The sequence below is a fragment of the Rhinatrema bivittatum genome, chromosome 8 (genome assembly GCF_901001135.1).
Source record: "Rhinatrema bivittatum chromosome 8, aRhiBiv1.1, whole genome shotgun sequence".
NCBI lineage: Eukaryota > Metazoa > Chordata > Amphibia > Gymnophiona > Rhinatrematidae > Rhinatrema > Rhinatrema bivittatum.
The window spans coordinates 89088766-89111224 of record NC_042622.1 but is presented as its reverse complement, the minus strand read 5'-3'; the positions used below and the strand labels follow the sequence as shown (position 1 = coordinate 89111224).

Here is a 22459-nt window from a genome sequence, read left to right as displayed (position 1 = left end):
TAAATTGCATGAATTGGCTTTATGGGGAGAAGGCCTCACATATTCCAGCAAGTAACCCTATTGAAAGTGGCCTGAACCTGATGAAGGAGAGGTCATCTTCAAGAGGGTCACAGAAAAAAAGGTGCTCTAACTTCCTATGTATGCAGGATCTTTTCTTGGTTGTTTTTTTATCTCGCTGTCAGTCTCTCTCTTCATACCTTTGGTTTCCGTCTGCCTGTCTCGTTCTAGCTCTTTTGACCTCTCTGGCTCTTTTGTTCTCTCGGATCTCTCCCTGATGATTTTTCTGTGCCTCCCTGTCCTCTCTTTCTCACTCTGTTTGACCTCTCTCTTTTCCCTTTTGCCTTTTTTTTTCTGTCCCTGTCATTTTCTATATGTCTGTGTCTCTGAAGAGTAGAAAGCATTTCTGGTCATTGGCTCTGTCTGCTGGCTACAAAGTGCTGTACTAGAACATGACAGGTGACTTGAGATGGATGGGAGTGAAAAGGGGGGGGGGGGCTACCCTACCCCAGGGTTCTGGAGAGCTCCCTAAAACTTGTAATACAGAAGGGCATCATAGCCTTGAAGCCAAGGGCACAGTCTGCCAAGCCCCTCCCACAACCTTCTGCAGGGTTCATCATTCAGGTATGAAATGAGCCCTGGGGCAGCTACTCAGCCTTCAGGCTGGCATATCTTGTAGCTCCCTGAGAAAAAAAAAATCTATTAAAAAAGTTATAATGCGCAGCTGTGAGTTACAGTGCTGAAAGGGAATAGGACGGCAGGAAGGACAAGAGAGAGTTCCTGATACTGTAGGGGCCACTTATAGAATATTAAAATGTTTGGACCCAGTTCAAAATCCATTTGCTGCATTATTCTGGTTCACCTCTTACTAGTAATGGAGACAGTGGTGGAAACTTGACACTCTTCCAGTTGGTTTAATCTTTTTGTTTTCTTTTGTTGGCCAGCTGTTTCCTTATGGGCTACCAGTTCAATCAGAACCAGTCTCCACTGGGCATGGCAGAGCCCAGGATTAGAACACAAGCACAGGTAGATAACGTGTCTTGCCCGGGGCCAGATGTCCCAGAAGCAGTCTGTGTTTTCTTCTTTGTTTCTCACCTTCTAATGTGCTCTTCATGTTGTCTTTGCACCCACACTGGCCCTGGTACTCTTTAATTAGCCGCACTGCACATGGCCTCAGACTCAGGAAACAGCTAATGAGCAACTGCCATACTGCTGTGTCAGCTCACAGCTCTGCTGTGACATGTGACATGTGAGATCAGCAAGCAGGTTTGTTAAATACAGAATAAAAAATTGAAACAGATCAAACCTGGAGCACCTCCAAGCCCCCAACAGAATCAGCTGTATTTATGTCATTCTCTTGGTTTATGTATTCATTCCCTCCAGTAGGGAAGGGGCACATTTTCTCAACTGGCTGGTAGGTCTGACTTAAAAGGTTTTTCAGCACTTTTGTTTTCCAAGGTCCTTTTAGCTTTTCTTCCTTGGCCAAAAGTTTTTTTTTTTAGGGTTGGAGGAAAAACCCTACTCAAGGCCAGCCCAGGCAGCCATGAGTTTCACCTGAAGCTTTTTGGAATTTCAGTCCTTGGGAGATTTTGTTTTTCCCTGTGGTTTATTCTTTGTGAATGCCAGGCCTGCAACTTAAGCCTTCAGCGGTAACATGTTTGTGTGAGCAGCCCAAGGCTGACACCACTCCTGAGCATAAAAGAAGGATTGAAGTCTTGTAATACAGCTGTAGGGCAGAGTTTATTGTTCCAATAGGGCTGACTTCAGGCCTTCGGCCTCATGCCCTGCAGTACACCCGAGGGCAGCAGCTGCAAGCAAATGCAGGAGAGAAGGCAACCTTGCCACATTTCTGTCTAGGCTAGGGGACAAGAACTATAAGGGGGAAGGAAACTGCAAGAAAGGGTGGGGGTGGGAACTATGAGATGGGGGGATAGGCAGAATCTTTGAGGAAGGTCATTCATAAGGGGGGGGGGGGGGGGGGGACTGTGATGGAGTGGTGGAGTTTAGCAAGCTGGGATGCGGAGTTAGGGGATTTCTGGTTCCATCCTAAAGTCAGAGTAATTGAAAGGCTCTGAGGTGCCAATGTAATAAAGTGTGCCCAGCCTAAGCGCACAGCTTAACGAGTGGTTGGATGCATGGTTTGGACGCGCGTCCATAACCCCCCACGCAATAAGGGGATCAACGCATCCAAAACGCGCGTCCAAACTCGCACATAGCTAATAGCGCTCATCACATGTGAATTCCATGAGATGAGGCTATTAGCTATTTCCTCATGATGCAATAAATTACTGCTCACCCAGTGCGCCCTTGTTAAAGTGGCCAGCCCAGGAGCTGGCATTAAGCCTTGCTGCTTGTCAAGGACTCACAAAAAAATCAATAATTCCTGCTTTCTGTGGTGTCTCCTACTTAGTATCATGCCAATACTAACAGGCCGATGCAATAAAACCTGCAGGAGAGCCGGCGCTCCGAAGCGAGCGCCCGCTCTCCCGACGCGCACCCAGGCACCTCTCCTGGGTGCGCGATTTTGTATTTAAATTAGGGCCCACACTAATAAGGAGGTGTTAGGGACACTAGTGCGTCCCTAGCGCCTCCTTCTTAGCGGAAGCGGCGGCTGTCAGTGGGTCCGACCACCGACGCTTAATTTTACCGGCGTTAGTTTTCGAACCCACTGACGGCCTCAGGTTTGGAAAACGGGCGCCGCACGTTTTACTGTCAGTATTCCGGGGTAATAACTAATAGGTTCATCAATATCCATTTGCATGTGATGAGCGCTATTAGTTTCGGGGCAGTTGGCCGCGCATTTTCCACACACTATTACCCCCTTAACAGTATAAGGGGGTATTAATAGCGCGTCTAAAACGCGCGGCCAAATGGGGGCTAAACAGTGCGCTCGGCCGAGTGCGCTGTTCGGTATCGGCCTGTACGTCGGAGAAACCACAGAAAGTTGTATCCTGACAAAATGAAAAGGGGAAAAAAAATTCTGGACGCACAATATAGAGATTCCAGGCCATGTATATTGTGCCGGTAGCGGGATAAAATGGGCGTTTGTATTGAGCATCCGTACTCCTAACCCACACACAGCCACGTTTGCTGGGCGCCTGATGCCAGGGACGCGCTGGGGACGCACAGTTTTCCCCAGCACATCATTTTTAGAGCGGCAGCTCGTTTACCTTTTGCATTGGGCGCCCAGGGGCTGAGGATGTGCGCACATTAGGAAAATGGACGCTCAGCACGAGCCCCTGTTTTACCTCGCGCTTTCATTGCATCGGCCTCTGAGTGAGAAGCGTCTCTCCTGGTGTAAAGATTTATTATTATTGATTTATTAAAGAGACACGTTCAGGGCAGCCTTAGAGATCAATTAGTTGCAGTCACCTGTCTGAGCAGTGAAACACAAGTGTTATTATTTCCAGTGAGGATTCGTTTGATTTTTAGGATGTTCTCTGTTGATCCGTTTTTGTAGGCTTTACAGGAACTTGTGTGTGGTATCCTCTTTTCCGTTTGTCCTTTGAAAAGTATCACAACCTACAAAGACTCCTTTGCAAAACTGAGAGACTGGGTCATTAGCATGAGGCTGAGCGGGTGAGTCCATCCCAGATCCATTCAGAGTATTGGCTAAAAATCAATGTTTTAATACATGCAGGTACCTCATCTCAAAACTACAACTGACTTAGCCTGGAGCTTACAGGAAGTGATATCATATAATGGCATTCAATTATGTAATAACATCATTAGACAATGCCTTTTATACTGTTTGATGCCATCATTAGGCACGAGCATCCTATCTGATGATGAAAGAATCACCATCAGCCTTTGCATTCTGCCAGAGTTACCTGTGTTTCCCTGAGGGGGTGGAAAGTCAGTTTAAGATTCGGTGCTTGGATGCCAGCCTTCAGCATGCTAAGGATGGCGCTCACATATTGCCACCCTCTTTAGGGTCACAGGTGTAGAGCTAGATCTTTCCTGGACTTCATATCCCAGAAACCCTCTCTTAAAGCACTTTCAGTCTGGCTGTGGGTTGTTGCAGCTCCCCTGGGGTGAGCTGTCTCTGTGCCAAGGCATTTACTGGAAAGCGCTTATTGCCCAGCAACAGTTGCTAGGCAACATTTTTTTCTGGGATGGCCTCCAACTTCTTGGTTTGACCTCGCACCGATCCAGAAGAAAGCATAAATCTTGCACTGAGGATGCCAAACTCTAAAATGAAAAAAAAAGGATAGAATCCTCAGGGGTCTGCTTCTCAGCTTTAATCTCACTACTCTATGAGAAGGTGCCCCCTATGCCTGCTCCCCTCTCTGTGCTGTCTTGTGCATTTCCACCTTATTGGTCCTGCGAATGCCTCACACTTTATTATTCATTTGTAGAAAAACTGCCCCCATCAGGTCTGGTTTTAAGGTCTCGGTGCCCATAATCAACGTTGGAGAGTAGAGGGTGGGAGACCGCACACACTCAGCTTCTCTATGGTAGTGCCTCTTTGAAGTAGGAGCAGGCTCCTCCTTGACACAGTTGCCTGGCACCCTAGGCAATTGCCTAGGTTGCCCTTGCTTAAAACTAAGCCTACCCCCATGCACATAGTACTGGGAAAATAAACTTGTCTAGTTCCAGAAGTCCCCATGTATTAATCACAACCCCGTGTCCACTCATTAATGTGCATTTTTAACTATTTTATTTATGTATTTATTTGCTGAAAAGTGTATTCTGCCTTTGAAAAAATACTAGCTCGTGGCAGATCATAATTCATAAAACACAGAATTAAAGTAGTGTTAACGGATAAACAAGATAGGGACTTTACAGCAGACAAAGGATGCCTTGGGTGCAGGAACCAGTCAAATTCTACTGCAAAAATCTCTTCTAATAGCACACAAATAACTTCAGTTTGGGCAGATAAGATGCACAAGTTCCAGGCAAATAGTTCAGCATTTCTAGGTTTCTATTATTGCCTTTTGTGATGTTGGTCCCTTGTAAATCTGTGTTTTGGAATCTTGTATGTGCAGATAAGATGATGTTCCTTATTCTAGGCACTTTCATGCTGTGATTTTGCTCAGCATTATGGTAGGAGACAGATAAGCATGCCCTTATTCTCCACAGTGCCCAGGGATCGAGGAGAAAGGGTCTCAGTCACAGTGGGTTGGTTCTGAAAGTCCTCATTGTTTGGTATCAGTGTGGACATTCATTCCTTTATTCCCTGTAATGCTCTGTTAATTTAGATCCATTTGTGCCATGGAGAGCTTACTGCTGCCAGGGCTCACATTCTGATCCACCTCACCACAGCTGCGTCATATCCACCCTGAAAGTCCCAGGTGGCTGTGATGATGGAAAAAAAAAAAAAAACAACAACAAGCTTTATGTGCAAAAAACAGAAAACTTCTAGAAAATAAAAAGGATCCTGAGGAGGACACAATCCCTTTCATTCTATCCCTTTCAGTCTTTGCTTTTGTTTTGTGCTGGATGCAAAATGAGTGTTTAGAGATCTTTGAAAATCTCACCACTGCACAACGTTCTGAATCATGACGCTGCTGTGCTGATTGTCATTAAAGAAAATCTGATGCCACACAAGAGTGAAAGTAGGAGGATAGCACAAACAGCTGAAAAGAGACTATAGGGGAGGATAGGGCAGGACCCTCCCTGAGACACCCAAAGTTCGAATATAGCGTGGACAGCTGAAGGGAGACTTCAGGGGAGGAGTTAGGGTTTATCTATTTTTTCTCCCTGCAGCTGCCTCTCTCTCTCTCCCTAGTGTAGCTCTCTATCTTTTTAGCACTCACTCCCTCTTTGATCTGCTGCCATCACAAGAGATTCCCGCATGCGCTGCTAAGAGTCTCTTTGCCTGTGCTGCATCTGAGATTTCTAAGCCCCCAGGGAAGGAGAAAATCTCCCAGCTCTGCTGTGTTCACGTGCACATTATGTGCTGACTAAATACTTAGACACGTCTGTACCTAATGCCTAAGAAATGCTGAACGACTTAGGGGATCCTTACTGACCACGCCTGTGGCAACCATCCATGCGAGTAGCTGAAGAGATTCCCTTCAGTATCTCTGGACCGAAGAGCTATGTCAAAAGAATCAGCTACTTCAGCCGGGAGTGCAGCTGTTATCAGACCAAGCTTTAAAGGGAATCCTGCTCTTCTTATACATGCACAGAGGGGCCGATGCAATGCAGTGCGCTCAGCCGAGCGCACTGTTTAACCTGTGGATGGACGCGGGTTTTGGATGCACATCCGCAACTCCTTATTCTATAAGGGGATCAACGTGTCCAAAATGTGCGTCCAACCCCACCCCCATGAAATGAATAGCGCTCATCACATGTCAATGCATGCTGATGAGGTTATTAGCTATTCTCCCCAGATCCAAAAAAAAAAAAGGTGCACCCGACCCGCATATTTTTATGCTCAGAAATGAATACCAGTCCAGAGCAGGTGTTACTCTCTGAGCAGCCAAAAAGATTGAACAGAAAAGCAGAAAATACTGCTCTTCTTTACTTTCTCCGACTTAATATCATGGCGATATTAAGTTGGGGGAACCAAAAGGACCAAAAGTTAAAAAAAAAAAAAAAAAAAAGTGTGCCGGGGGGCAGGTTAGGAAAAGGGATGCTCAATTAACGAGCATCCATTTTCCTAACCCACTGACAGCCACCTCTCCTGGACGCCCCCTGCCGAGGAAGCATTAAAGGCGCACATTTGTCCCTGGCGCCTCCTTGGCAGTGCAACGCCTCATTTAAATATTCGATCGCGCGCCCAGGAGAGGTGGCTGGGCAGGCATTAGGAAAGTGGGCGCCCCACACTGATCCACACAGATTTATTGCATCGGCCCCAGAGTGAGATGTTTCCTCTTACTGTTCAAAGAATAAGCTGGACTGTTACAAATCCCTACACAGAAATTACTTGCTAGCAAAATATCTCACCTCTGTCACACACATAGAACATGGACGCACCCTCACCGGATACAGCATAACTAGCCACAATTTAGAAATAGAACTGCCTAGACAAAAATCAAAATATAAACCCAAAGAAGTCAGACCAGACATGCAGTGCAACACTGGAGAAATAGAAACAAATTAATTTTCTCCTATATTATGCAAATTAGAAAAGATATCAGAGATTTGCATTCCCAACACTGACAGAGAAAATCAAACACTTCCCACAAAAGGATGAACTGGAAAAACTCCATCCAATCTTGGGAGAAACATGAGAAACAGTAACTATAGCAGCAAAATAAGTTGTATCCTGCCATCAGGCCAGAACTGTAAATTGACCAGAGACAATGTGGACCAGCACCAGAACCCCAGAATTGTCCTTGTTACTATCCTTTCTTTACTTTGTAATTCATTTCATGTCACCACTTTATGTATTACTTTGGCACAAATTCTCAGGCCATGAAAGATTCTTGAATTTTAGAAAGGGGTAGAACCAGCAGTGAGAGGAATGGAGGCAGAGAAGCTGGAATCTATATACAGTATATCATGGGTGACCAACTCTGGTCCTCAAGAGCCATAAACAGGCAAAGTTTTCAGGATATCCACAAGGAATATGCATGAGAGATATCTGTATGCATTGCCTCCATTGTATGCAAATCTATCTCATGCATATTCATTATGGCTATCCTGAAAACCTGGCTTGTTTGTAGCTCTTGAGGCCCGGGGTTGGCCACACCTGATATATATATATATATATATATATATATATATATATATATATATATACTGTATATATAAAAGGTTTGTGTTGGTCAGTCAGTCACACTTAAGAACATAAGAAAATGCCATACTGGGTCAGACCAAGGGTCCATCAAGCCTAGCATCCTGTTTCCAACAGTGGCCAATCCAGGCCATAAGAACCTGGCAAGTACCCAAAAACTAAGTCTATTCCATGTTACCATTGCTAATGGCAGTGGCTATTCTCTAAGTGAACTTAATAGCAGGTAATGGACTTCTCCTCCAAGAACTTATCCAATCCTTTTTTAAACACAGCTATACTAACTGCACGAACCACATCCTCTGGCAACAAATTCCAGAGTTTAATTGTGCGTTGAGTAAAAAAGAACTTTCTCCGATTAGTTTTAAATGTGCCCCATACTAACTTCATGGAGTGCCCCCTAGTCTTTCTACTATCCGAAAGAGTAAATAACCGATTCACATCTACCCGTTCTAGACCTCTCATGATTTTAAACATCTCTATCATATCCCCCCTCAGCCGTCTCTTCTCCAAGCTGAAAAGTCCTAACCTCTTTAGTCTTTCCTCATAGGGGTCGCAGGGCCGGTGCAAGGTTATTTGGCACCCTAGGCAAACCTTACAGTCTGGCGCCCCCTCCCCATACATAATTTTAAATTATGCATTTATAACATATTTTACATGAACAATGACATTCTGAGTAAAATTAATATACAAGTTGTTGTGATAATTTCATGCACTGTTGTGATGCCAACAAGAAACCTTTGCATCTTGGAATTCATATGGCATCATACCTATTATGATATATTTCGGCATGGTCCTCCCGTATCAACACAGTACTATCTGCCAACACTCAAAGAATAACAACCCTACCTATGAAAAAGAATACCAAAAATATTACACCAGAATCTAAAATACCAATACACCTCCTATCAGGAAAACAGAACAGGCTAAGCTACTACAGATCCCTACAGAGAAACCACATGCTAAAAGAATGCTTCATCTCAGTCTTTGCATGCAGAACACAAACCCTCACCAAATACCGAATAAAGCCACATAAAGTATAAATAGAAATGTGCAGACAAAAACTGAACTGTAAAACGCATCACGCCAGACTCTATACAGTGTAACAATGGAACAACAAAAATGTCACCATTCCTTGTGAAACAAATCAATAAAATAAAGATATATAAATCATTAATCATAATTATAAAATCATACAAATAAAATAATTACAAAACAGCTGATGAATAGAATATCCAATAATTAAAGACTCATGCAAATTTTGAAAGCTTTACAAAACACCAATAAAATATTTCAAACAGCAGACATCACATACTACCCAATAATTAAAATGATAGTCAATCAAGAAAAATGAACTTAAAAAGCCACCTTTACTTACCCTCTCCAGCAGTTCTCCTATTCCTTTCCCTTGCAGGCCATACCAGAAGCAGCAGTAGCTGCTGAAGCTGTCCTCACAGTCCTCTTCCTTAGGGACCACAACCAGTCTCTTCTCTCTCTCACACACATACCAGTCACACCCTCAGGACCAGTTTCTTTCTCTCACACACCAATCTCTCCCCAACCAGTCTCTCTCTCACACACACACACACACACACACACACACCAGTCATCTCCCTGATCAGCCGTTCTCACACATACACACGTCACCTCTCTCAATCACACATGCTCTCGCTCTCTCTTACTTACACACAGGCTTTCAATCACACACATGCTCTATTTCACTTACACACAAGCTCTCAAACACACACATGTTCTATCTCACTTACAAACAGGTTCAATCACACACATGCCCTCTCTCACAGCCACAAGCCAGCCAAAAACATGTTCCATCTCTCTTGTGCACACACATTGACACACACAAGCACCCTCCCTGCCTCACATATACACCACACACACATACAGAAGCACCCTCCCTGTCTCACATATATATTACACTCTCACAGAAGCACCTTGCTTTCAGACTTGCAGCATTTTTCACTTTTATTAAAAGTGAAAGTGATGCTCCCAACCGTTAAATAAGAAAACCACATTCCTATCAAAAGGCGAAATGACACCCTTCCTTCAGGTTCTGTCCTCCCAAGGGACAGCCACCCACACAGTACAGCTTCTCTTGTTTTACGCTTCCAGGCAATAAAGCAAGTGTCTTTCTTCAAACTATCAGTCGTATGATTATTCATGTGGGAGATATGGAACAGAAAGACATCCGTAGTCGGCTTCCCTTTTAAATGGGAAGATTCCAGTCTTAGTCATTTAAAAATATACATTTTCTAAAGGCTTAAAAAAAAAAAAATAAAAAGCAAAACCATTTCAGATTCTATTCTAGTCTTCATGCTTAAATTATGCTTAAAAAAAAAAAAAACAACCAAACCCCACCTGGCATCAGTATCTTAAATTTGTGATTTTGCGGAGATGAACATTTTTAAAACTTTAATTTTTTTTGCTTTAGTATTTGTCTCTACCCACTTTAAGTTAAATTTTATTTTCCAGAAGAGGGATGCTTAAAATTTAGTAATTTTATCTTTCATCCAGCTTTTCAAAAGTTCAGCTATATGTATTATCATATTTCATTTTTTTAAACTGGCAGATTCCTTTCTCACATACACACACTCACAGAAAGAAGATCAGCACCGAGACTTAGGGGGCACCGCGGCAGGCAGGCAGCCAGCTCCCGACTCGCCCTGCCTCCCTGCCAGTGCCACCCTCCCGACACCTCCCCTAGTGGTCCAGCGGAGGTTCTGGGAGCGATCTGCCGCTCCCGGGGCCTTGGCTGCCCCTAAACAAAAGGATGCCGGTGGCCTTCAGCCCCTACCATGTGACAGGGGCTACCGGTGCCATTGGTTGACCCCTGTCACATGATAGGGGCTGAAGGTAACCAGCGCCATTTTCCTTAGTAGCAGCAAAGGCCCTGGGAGCGGCAGATCGCTCCCGGGACCTCCGCTGGGCCACTAGGGGGGTGTCGGGAGGGTGACACTCGGGGGGAGGCAGGGCGAGTCGGGAGCTGGCTGCCTGCCTGCCGCGGCGCCCCCTAAATCTCGACGCTTGGTCTCCACATAGGCGAGTCGAAGGCTGGCAGAATTTTGAAAGGGCACTTTTTGCCCTTTCAAAATTCTGCTGCCTGCCGCGGCGCCCCCTAAGTCTCGGCGCCCTTGGCACAGGCCTAGCTCGCCTAGTGGTTCCGCTGGCCCTGAGGGGAGCTGTTCCATTCCCCTTTATCATTTTGGTCGCCCTTCTCTGTACCTTCTCCATTGCAATTATATCATTTTTGAGATGCGGCGACCAGAATTGTACACAGTATTCAAGGTGCGGTCTCACCATGGAGCGATACAGAGGCATTATGACATTTTCCGTTTTATTTACCATTCCCTTCCTAATAATTCCCATCATTCTGTTTGCTCTTTTGACTGCCGCAGCACACTGCGCCGACGATTTCAATGTGTTATCCGCTTGTTCTGTCTGTGGCCACCAGGTGGTGCCCTGAACAGTGGAAGGTACACTGTGCAAAGACAATATACTCTGTCTGCAAAGCCCTGGCTCTCAGGCACCCACCCACACACACAGACACACACAGACACAAGCTGTCTCTCATACACACACACACAAGATCTTCTCTTAATTTCTTAATACCTTAAAAGAATATTTTTCTTTTACACTTTTGTTTGGTTTACAAAATCTACATCAGTTGTGAACCAGACAATTTGAGCAATGCCAGGTACTTTTCACTAATATGCGCTATCTGCAAAGCCCTGTTTCTCAGACTGTCGCACATAGACACAGGCAGGCACACACAGACATATATGCACACATGCTTCCCTCCCCCACACACATACACACAGTCCCCCACACACTATACACACACAGGCTCCCAATCTCACAAACATACATACACACAGGGCGTTTTCCTCAGGCATTGCCAGACCCTTTCATCAGCTGCCATGAGATGGAGTCTGTGGTAGCCCTCTGGGATCCTGTGGCGGTCCTCTTCTTTTTTTGGCTACTGCAGGGAATCGTGATAGCCATCCTGCAAGTCTCTTCTTCTGGTATTGGGCAGCCCTGATTGTATGAGCCTGAGCTCTACATGGGTGGGCAAAGGTCCACCTGTGGCTATGTCAGTGTTTGGATTGTGAACTGCTTAAAAGACAAGAAATCAGAGAGTAAGACTAACTGGTCAGTTCTCTCAGTGGAGGATGGTAAATAGTGCAATGCCCTGAGGATCTGTACTAGAACTGGTGCTTTTTAATCTTCTATAACAATTACTATTTAGCACTCTCTAGAGCTGGGCAACGAGAGACGTCTAAAATACTGTCAATGTAGTTTGTGGAAATGTTTCCTAAGTTTCTATATTCCTCCTGTTAATTACTTAACAAAATAAAACAATACTTATCATTTTCACTTTCATTCAATGTTTTAATTTATACTGTTATTGATCAGACAACCCAAGCAATGCCTAGCATTTTTTGCTAGTAAATGATATAAGGAGATGCCATGAAGGAAAGATCTGTCAAAATGAAGTCAGTGATAGAGAGATAGATATAAACTGTTAGGAAGCTGAAATGATTGAAGAGAAAAGGAGATCAAACGCATCCAAGGATAGGCAGGGTAGAATTTGTTGCTATTTAATAACCACATCAGACAGAAATGCAAGAATTTTATATTCTCAGAGCTCTGGCCCATTAGATCGGATACTATTATTATTATTAACTATAATTGATGCTCATTTTATCTACTTCAGAAGGCTAAAAAGCTGCATTAACTCTGTCAGTGTCTGAGTTATCCAACAGCCATTAACTCAAAAGCTCTTTTACTTTATAACAAATACATCCAGCGTCTTCTCTGAAGGAACGTGGAACAAAAACAAAACCCTTTACAAACTCTAAAAAAAAAATGTTTAAATTGTAAATTTCAGCACTTTCATATGCATAGGTCTCAGCATAAATTCATCCACTATGTTTTCTACCCAAATCCAGGAAAAGCAATTATTACCAGGTTTTAAGTCAGAAGGAAAAACAAAATTGGTTTCCAGAAGACATCCAGTTATTGAGTCGTGTGCTGTAGGGACTTTCTCTTGATCTGCCACAGGTAACTCTCAGAAAAGGCTCTGTTTAATGCCTGCCTGCAGGTCTCTAGGAATTAGCTGGACTTTATGGTGTTTGCCCCACATTTTTCCTGGAATCTCTAGTATTTTTTGAGCACGTGAGAATCCATCTAATGTGCTTGAGTTGTTAGCAAAGTCTACAGAACGACAGCAACATTAATTTAAAAAATCTCTCTAGAAGAGCTCTTAAAGCCTGGGGGTTATGGTAGGAGACAAAAAAAATCTATTATTTTGGGATCCAAAATGACAAAGGTCTATAAGAATACTGTCTCTTCATAGTGACCATAAATATATGGCCTATACCGACAGATCTTAGTGTAAGTACACTCACTGAGAGGCCAGTCACCAGCTTTTGTTCAACTCCAGGTCATACTTAACATACCCCAGTGCACAACCATAAAGCTGGAGAAAAAGCAGAAGGCACTGGGAATACAGGACTGGACTGTTTCTGGTTTGCTCACCACCAGAAGTGAAATCAAGAACAGAATAATAATATGGCCACAAAATGTTCCCATTCTCTGGCCCAGAAAGCTGAAGCATTGAGCTTGCCAGAAAAGGATTCACCAAGAGTGTCTTCGGTTGAAATACGGCCACAGAAGACCTAAGGTACAGAGGTAATTACAGGCTTGGGGGAAAGTCCACTCTGCTGCCATTAACATGGTGGTGGGCAGGCATTCGACCCCTCTTTCAGTGTCAATTAGGTACGGATAAACATAGAAACATAGAAATGACGGCAGAAAAAGATCAACGGTCCATCCAGTCTGCCCAGCAAGCTTATGGTAGACTCTGCTGCGCCATACAAGTCACCCTCATACGTTTCAGTTTCCCAGACCATCAAAGTCAGGACCCTTGTTGGTTGCTGTTTGAGTTCAATTCCCCATTACCTCCTGCCATTGAAGCAGAGAGCAATGTTGGAGTTGCATCAAGAGTTTCAGGCTTATCGGTTAAGGCTAGTAACTAGACATGTGATTCGGCCAAACCTTTTTCCGGAAAATTCATTTTTCGGGGTTAGTGCGCACTAACTCCCCATTAGTGCGTGCTAACATTTCAATGTTAGCGCGCACCAACCCTGAAAAACGAATTTTCCCAAAATTTCGGGAAAATCCGCTTCTTTTTTCAGGGTAGCCAAACCATAATGAATTCACAACCCTAGTAGTAACCGCCACTCAGCACGTTTCAAAAGGAGGTGGAGTGCTAAGGTTTTTTCTGCCATGAGGTTATGATCTTTTAAAATGCTAAGCATGCCTCGGATTGGCTAATTGCCACAAGTGTTATTTTAACGGGGGTGGGAGAGGGGGGGATTGTTAGTTATTCTTTCCCACCTTCTGCAATCAGGTTGCTCAGTCACCCGGCGGCTGTGGCGGCAGCGTTTTGAATTTTCCGGCACCCTCCCTTCCCCTTTTTTATGGTTGGATATCTGTTGTGTATAGAAGTGGAGTATATATAGATAGATAGATAGATATGTCACAGTTGTACGGGGGGAGGCTTGAGTAGCTGGGGGGGCTTGGTGCAGTGCGGTCACTGTGCTTGCTGCGGGTTCTTCCTGCTGGGATGTGGCAGAGAGGACTGGTGTGCAGTGATGGGAGCCGCTGGTTGCGTTGACTGTTGGAGGAGGAGGGGAACAGTATCTCACTGGGACGTGGTGGCATAAAAGCCGTGAAGAGGTGGGGGAGGAGTTTCCTACTGTTGTTTGTTGGCTTGGGTTAGGATTTGTTAATAAACTGCGGCCTTCTTGAATTCCCAGTTTGTGTCCTATGTTTTTGTGGGTTAGGGAGAATGCCCTAAGTCCCGCCTTGCCCATATTATGGACATGAGGATTTTCTTAAGGCGTGCATTCTTAGAGATGTAAATTCTCAATGTATGATACATATTTGTTTTGATTATATCTTAATGCTAATGAGCATGCTGAAATAACATTTGGCAAAGGAGTCCATGACTCACAGATTACATTGTGATGCAGGGAATGCTTTCAAGAAACCACTACATCTCAGCCAATTAATCCCCAAGTTATTGGGAGCACCCTGTGTAAATCCCCATCGCTCAGCATTCTGGGAGGTCTAAGCTTCTTCTGGTCCTGTGAAATATTGAATTACTAATGCAAAAACGTTTGAGATGAAAGGTTTAAAAAGAAAAGGTTTCCACTGGACCCAGGTCAACCTTGACATGTTGATTCAGTCTTGATTTTCTCCCATTGCATCTCTGGATTTATATTTCCAAATTCTCTAGGTAAAAGGCAGGACTACAAGTTCATGGGGGCAATAGGGCAAAACCAGGTCTGGATCAACCTGTCAGGATGGCCTGTATCAGGTGGCCATCCTAGAACTGTCTCTTATGGACTTAGAGTTAGCAAGTATTAGAAACTCCAGGGAGGAAGACTCAGAACCAATGACAGGAAGTATTTCTTCACGGAGAGGGTGGTGGATGCCTGGAATGCCCTTCCGGAGGAAGTGGTGAAGACTAAATATGTGAAGGATTTGAAAGGGGCATGGGATAAACACTGTGGATCCATAAAGGCTAGAAGTTGGGAATGAAGAGAAGAGCCAAGGGGGTGGCTTGCTGGAATGGAGGCTACTACCTGGTGATTACTACCCTTATTCAATAAGCCTTCACACGGTTAATGCAACTCCAACATTGCTCTCTGTTTCGACGGCAAGGGGAAATGTGGAAAAGAGGATTTGCATTCAGACAACAACCAACAAGGACTGAACTACACAGTCTGGGTAAACAAGTGTGGGTGTAGCTTGCTTATTGCAGCGGTTACTACCCTAAACCAATTAAGCCTAATACTTCACTTTGAATGCATATACAGCGTTGCTCTCTGCTTCAATGGCAGGGGGAAATGTGGAAAAGAGGATTTATTCAGACAACATCCAACAAGGCATGCATCTGTGCAGTCTGGGTAAGCAAGCATCGGGGTAACTTGCTTGATGCAACAGTTACTACCCTTAACCATTAAGCCTTATGCTCACCTTTGATGCAACTCCAACATTACTTTCTGCATCAATGGCGGGGGGGGGGGGGGTGGCAGGAAATTTGAATCAAACAGTTACCAACAAGGGCCCTGAACTTGGTGGTCGGTGAAACAGATAAGTATGGGAAAATAAGTGTGGGAGCTTGAGGGGCAGACTGGATGGGCCGATTGGTCTTTTTCTGCCGACATTTTTAGGTTTCTATGTAAATAGGTCAGGAATTGGGTTTCAACGTCCATCCCTACATCATAGTGCTTTGGGATGGGAGTTGGAAGGCAGGACTGACCTAGAGCCTCATGATGATATGACAAGGATTGGTAACAGCAGTAAGAATAACCAAGCTGGATCCAAAGCTGATATCAGTCTTAGTTTTCGTTTTGCATTAAAATGACTTACTCTTGGATTTTATCCACATTGCCTTCGCAGTGTAGAAAGGGGGGCGGGTGGATTGGTAAGAGAGCAAGCAGGGACGTGATGTTGCACTGGGAAGGGTGATCAGAGTCAGGCACAATATTTTGTTTCACCCAGATAATGCACCTGAAATCCCTTGTGTATGCAGTCTTTCCCAGTAACAACCACCTCCGGGAATTAGTGCCAGATTGCAAGGTCCAGGCACGCAGGGAGGGTGTACCTGAGTCTGAGGCTCGGCTGCCTGGCATGCAGATAAGGGCAGGGCGGATCCATGCGGGGCTGCAGGTTGTGGCATGTTGCGAGGGGAAGCCTGGATCACACACACACGCGCGCGCACACTCACATTCCCAGAGCAGCACACACTCCCACAGGAAGTCTCTCACTGCACCGCTGAAAAGAGCCTCTGGTGCAGAACAGCTGCCTGCTCCCCGCCAGCAGTGGAGAAAATGAGCGTGCAGTGCCCTCGGAAGGGTTTGAAGCCGGGGCTGTGCGATCCCGAGGTGGAGGAGCCCTCCCGGGACTAGCAGGCTTGGGAAGATGGAAGCCCGGCAGCTGTCTAACCTGCAGAAGGCGCTGATGCAGCCGGTCCGAATGTGCATGCTGGATATCTCTCTCTCGGTGCAGGAGCAGGACGTGAGTACAGAGCTGGGGCTCTTAAGGGTGACAGCTGGGAGCACCAACAGGTTTCCTGGCGCAGGGAAGTTTTTCGATGATGGGGGGTGGGGAGGGAAAGGGCGGATGTGATCCCTGAGATGGAGAGGAAGCAACAGTAAGAACAGAAGGGAGAGGAAAAGGGCTCTGATCATATAAAGGGATGGATGTAAAGCCCGAGCAGGTGGGACCTGGAGAAAGAATGGACTGATCACCCTCCAGCTAATGTCTGTCCTCCTTCCTCTGGTATGTCTGTCTGTGTGTGTGCAGCACCTTTCTTCTTGCCTGTGTGGGGGGTCCGCCCATGTTTATCTCTGTTTTGGGCGGATATTTCTTCTGTTTCATCGTGTGTATTTATTTGCTTGCCTGCTTGTGTCTGTGTGTGTGTATGTATTCTACACCTCCTTTTCTCTGTGTGTTTATGTATTTGGCTGCTCAAATCTCCATATATGTGTGCATGTCTGTGTACCTCTGTATAGGCGTGTTTGTGCATGAATGTTCGCCTGTCTATACATGTATTTGTCAGCACTTCTAAGCACATTTGCTCTGAATAACTAGGTTTGTGTCTGTATATATTTCTATGTACTTAGGTAATCATGTATTTCGTCTGCATATCTGTATTTGTCTGTCTGTGTGTGTTTGTGTGTGTGTATAGCGCTATGTACATCTGGCATGTGCTATACACATGCTAATAATGTGTGTACCTCTGTAGTGATGTGTGTAAAGTCTGATGCAGAGCTGTGATAGGAATATTTCAAGATGCTGCTTAGCTGGGGTTGAACTGTCCTGCCAAATCTCAGACAGGGCTTACTGAGCTGCCAGTTCCACACATTGCCCTGTCTTAAAGAGAGATCTGAGGCATGTTCTCTTCAGGACAGCACCAAAGCCCCCAGGCTTTGTTTTAGTAGTTACTGGCTGACAGCTCTCAAACCCATAGACGCCAGCTTAGGAAAAATTCACCAGTGTATCAAATATATATATATCAAGATATATGTGTGTGTGTGTGCGCGCGCTGAATATGTCGTGTATGCTCTGTGGTATATCTGTGCTTCTAGAGAAGGGGTTCTCCACTCATTCGTTGAGACACATCCATCTAGTCTCATTTTCAGGATATCTGCAATTAATATGCATGAGATAGATTTGCATATAATGGGCCTCCGGTGCATGCAGAATGTTTTCTCATACCTGACTGATTGGGTGTGTCCTGAGGACTGAGTTGAGAAGTACTGTAATCTGAAGTAATGAGGACAATTTTTAAAGGGATTTCATTTGCCCTGGTGGCTAAAAGTGCATGCTGGAGGAGCTCTATCACATCTAGGGCAGGAAGAAGATAGTCTGTCACCCCAGGACAAGTGGTAGCAGGAGACGTCCTCCTGGCCTTGCGAGCAGCACACCAGGATCATCAGTTCTTTATATGGCTTTTCCTAAAAGCTGGAAAGTTAGAGGTAATGTCGGTGAAGCTGTAGCTCATTCAGACTCCAAAAAGGTTTGCAACTGCCCAAACCAGGTCATTTCCTTCTCCCGCTCCTTCATATGGGACGTGAGAAGGGACACCACCTGGACCAGGTGTGACCAAGGTTTTGTAAAGCCTCATTAAGAAGGAAGGTAAGAAGAAGCCAGAAGTCAACAGAAAGTAGAGGTCAGAACTAGGAAATTGGCAACAAAGAGGTGGGAAATCTCTGCCTCCTTTTTTATGTGATAGAAGGCAGCACACTCAACAGCTACCGACCTCCGAGCGTCTTGGGTTGCTATTTATGGGTTCGTGTGGAATCTCTGATGGTTGAGAAGTTGATGGTTCACTGTATAAATAGGAAGTGAAATCTCCCTCGGAGGAAGAGATGACCTGGGTCCCCAAACCACCTCTGGAGATGGCGGGAATACAAGAGTAATAGTACAGTCCTTGACACCCAGACTGCATAGAAGCTTCCAGAGATGAATGGGAAGAAGGTTATTATAATTAGCTAATTCAAATTGTATAAACTGAGCCCCATAGATACAATGGGACTTGTTCAGATTTCTAGGATTTTCCGTGGCTCTTGGTTCAGTACATTAATTTCTAGACTAGAATGGTTGTAATGGTCTAAGTTTATGTACCTTGTATATCAGTCTGTATTATACTATTGACCTTTATAATCCTTGTAGTACAATGGTTCCCAGCTTGTGGCCTGTGGACATCTAGAGGTCCACCAGACCATGACTAAGCCCCGGCTTAGCTCTGCGCTAAGATGGCCTGAGGAGAGGAGTGCAGGGAGTCTCTCACAACAAATGCCCAGTCCACGCTGCTAACAAGAAGGAGCAGGCCTCATCCTGCGATGGTGGCAAAAAAAAAAAGGCCAGATAGGCCACCGCAGATCCCATCCCATGGCAGCCAAACAGAGGCTCATTGGCCACCAGCAGAACCTATTCCACCAGCAGCTGAAGATGTCGAGAAGGAGCCCATCCTGCTGGTGGCTGAAAACACCAGGGGAGAGAGGCAGACCACAACATGAATTAGAAAGCCAGTATGTGGAGTGTGGAGTGTAAGTGAGAGAGGGTGGAGGTGTCAGTGAGAGGCAGAGCATGTTTATGTGACAATGAGAGCATATGTGACTAAGATCATGTGTGTGTGTGTGTGTGTCAGAGTATATGTGAGCATGTGTGTGTATCATCGAGAGCATGTGAGACAGCATGTGTGTATGTATCAGTGAGAGCATGTGTGTTTGTGTGTCAGTGAGACTGTATGTGAAAGGGATTGTGTGTGTGGGAGTGAGAGAGCATATGAAAGCATATGAGAAAAAGGGAGTGCGTGTGAGTGTGTATCCATCTATGTGAGAGAGAATGAATGTGCGTGTACAAGAGAGAGAAGAGAAAGTTTGTGGCCTTCTCACCTTCCCTTTCCCTCCATGACAATCACGTGGAGAGCGGGATATTTTTTAATCCTTAGTTCTAATTATTGGGAGGTCCATATTCAGACACAGTTCGATTAACTAAGTTAGCCAGATAAACTTATCTGGCTAACTTTGGAGATATATCCATTAATGCAGTGCACTAATGAATATAGTGGCTATCTTAAAGTTAGTCGGCTAACTATAGGACAGGTCTTTGGTCTGTCCAGACTTAGCCAGCTTAGATATTCATCTAACTCTGAATATCAGAGTTAGCCAGATTATCTTAACTAGTTGACTCAACTCCTCCCAGTTATGCCCCTGGAACACCCCTAACTTAGCAGGCTAAATTCTGGCTGGCTATCTTATTAGCCGGCCAGAATTTAGCTGGATATGTGCCCAAATATTCATTTAGACTGCTAATTTAGTTAGTTGGCTAAATGCTTTTGAATTTGGACTTCTTGAGTATTTGTTATGATTGGTGACTCATGGGATGGCCACGCGAGCCGCCTCACTCACCCTGGCACTGCATGAGGCCTCTCATGGCCAAGATGCTGCTTCCAATTGCTAAAGCTGCTCTGCATGGCCCACACACCAGCACTGTGCCCGAACCCCACCATGTTCCTACTCCTCCGGGGGCTCCCTCTAGGCATGCATGCGTAGTGCACAGCTACACCTAAAGAGCCCATGGCAGGAATAGCCCCATGGCACCCTCTGAGGATGTCACCTGCCTGGGCCTACTTAAGCTCTTCTGACACAATGGTTCCTCGCCTCAGCAATAAGTCTCCTATATTGTGCCTTGCATGTTGCTCCTGCATTCCAGATTGGCCTGCATTACTGATTGCTCCCATTTGTTCCTGTGATCCTGCCTCGTTCAGCTTGTCTCATCCAGCCTCGTCTTGCCCTGTTTGTTTCATCCAGCCTTGTCCTTCCATTCAATGTCTCTTATATGACTTTGTCCATCCTTGGCCTGATCCCCTGTTACTGACCTCTTGCTTTGGACCTGACCACAATTGCCTGCCTCCTGGATCCGACCTCTTGCTTTGGACATGACTATGATGCTTGTCCCAGTACCTCCAGCTTGCTGCCTGTCCTGACTGCTGCCTGTCCTTGGATTCTCTCTCTCTCTACCACCTTGGGACCTGCCTTAGTCATGCCAGCTGCCAGAACCCAAGGGCTCAACCTGCGGGGAAGGTGGTTGGTATAGGTGAAGCTCCAGCCTCTCCCATTTCAGGGCGTGTTCACCAGCTGTCTGCATAGGTCTTGTAGGTTTGCCTACGAGACTGTGTCAACTATATCACAGCATAAAGGGCTCACTTCCCTGCCATTCATCACAGTTTTCTGAGGCCATAAGTTTAGGGAACTTGTCCCAGGCTTCCACCATTGCTGGCCTAGCTCTCTAGTTATAACAGCAACAAGACCAACTGAATAGGATGGCCAGTTATCTTTAGGGGATTACTGTCTATCCATTTCATGTGGCACCTGCTCCAGCACCTCTGGTAAGGCCTACTGCTTCCACGTTTCAGTTGCCTCTGCCTCCAAGGTATGATGGGGATCCCACCAAATGTAGAGGTTTCCCGAATCAATGCTGGATGCAATTTGAATTGCAAGCACTTCTCTTTCTGTCTGATTGCATCAAGATTACCTATATCTTGCCCTTGTTGGATGCTTTCATCCTAGCTTGGATCTTGGCCCTCTAGGAGAGCGATGACCCGCTCCTAGGGGATCTGAACAATTTCCTATGAGAACTTTGCATGATTTTTTATGAGCCCAGTCGCACATCGTCCATGGCCTTAGAACCTCTTCAAATCAGATAAGGCTCCTGGTCTGTGAGAGAATACGCGGTTCATTTTCCTACACTGGCATCTGAACTGCAATGGTGCAGTAATAGCTTAATAGCCAAGTTCAGGCAAGGGCTGTTGGAGCGTATCAAAGATAGGCTGGGTGGCCGGGATCTGCCTGGTACTTTGGAGGGGTTAATCAGTTTGGCCATATGCCTGGACCTCAGATTTCAAGAAGTGGCTCAAAGAAAGGCCTAGTTAGAAATCCCCTTCACCTTGCCCCTAGTTTCCACCCAGTGATCTCCAGGTCTCCTTCTGAATCGGAACCAGTGCAAGAGGAACCTATGCAAATAGATTGCCTTAAGTTGTCCACTGAAGAGATGCAGAGGCGTTGACATCTCAACTTGTGCCTATATTGTGCCGTACTTGGACAATTTGCAAATCACTGCCCGGCCAAGCCAGGGAAATTTCAGGCCTAGGTCTGGTGGGAGAGGCCACCCTAGGTCAACCATGCACCTCTCCACAAAATCTAGTACCAGTAAGTCTCTTATTCAGGGACATCCATGTGGATGCACAAGCCTTCAGTGATACCGACACTGGAGGCAGCTTTATTCACGAGCCCTTGGTGCATCACTACAGGATCCTGACTGTTCCCTTGGACACTGTGCTTTCACTCTCATCTGTTCATGGATATGTCACGAGGACTTCCATTCTGCTTGGGTCATGGATGAATGCCTCCTTGAGACGCTGAAATGCCTGAATGGTGTTATCAGTCCAAGTCTTGGTATAGAGGAGGAATAGCTTAGTGGTTAGCGCAGTGGGCTACAAACAAGGGAAACCAAAATTCAAATCCCACTGCCACTCCTTTCACCAAAAAGGGTTACTTTAAAGCAATTTCATTCAGAGGGCTCATAATATAAGTTTGTACCTGAGGCAATGGAAGGTAATGTCACACAGTGAGATTTGAATTTTGATTTCCCTTGTTTGTAGCCCACTGCACTAACCACTAA

General features: G+C 45.3%; 1 protein-coding gene across 1 annotated transcript in view; it reads left to right on the top strand.

Moving 5' to 3' along the window:
- The first annotated feature begins 16498 nt into the window (after positions 1–16498).
- Positions 16499–22459, top strand: part of RALGDS (ral guanine nucleotide dissociation stimulator) — a 124799-nt gene continuing 118838 nt past the window's right edge. Inside the window, exon 1 of the mRNA XM_029611274.1 lies at positions 16499–16786. Coding sequence (XP_029467134.1) covers positions 16691–16786 — 96 coding nt within the window. The 5' untranslated portion in view covers positions 16499–16690. The remainder of the gene's footprint in view (positions 16787–22459) is intronic.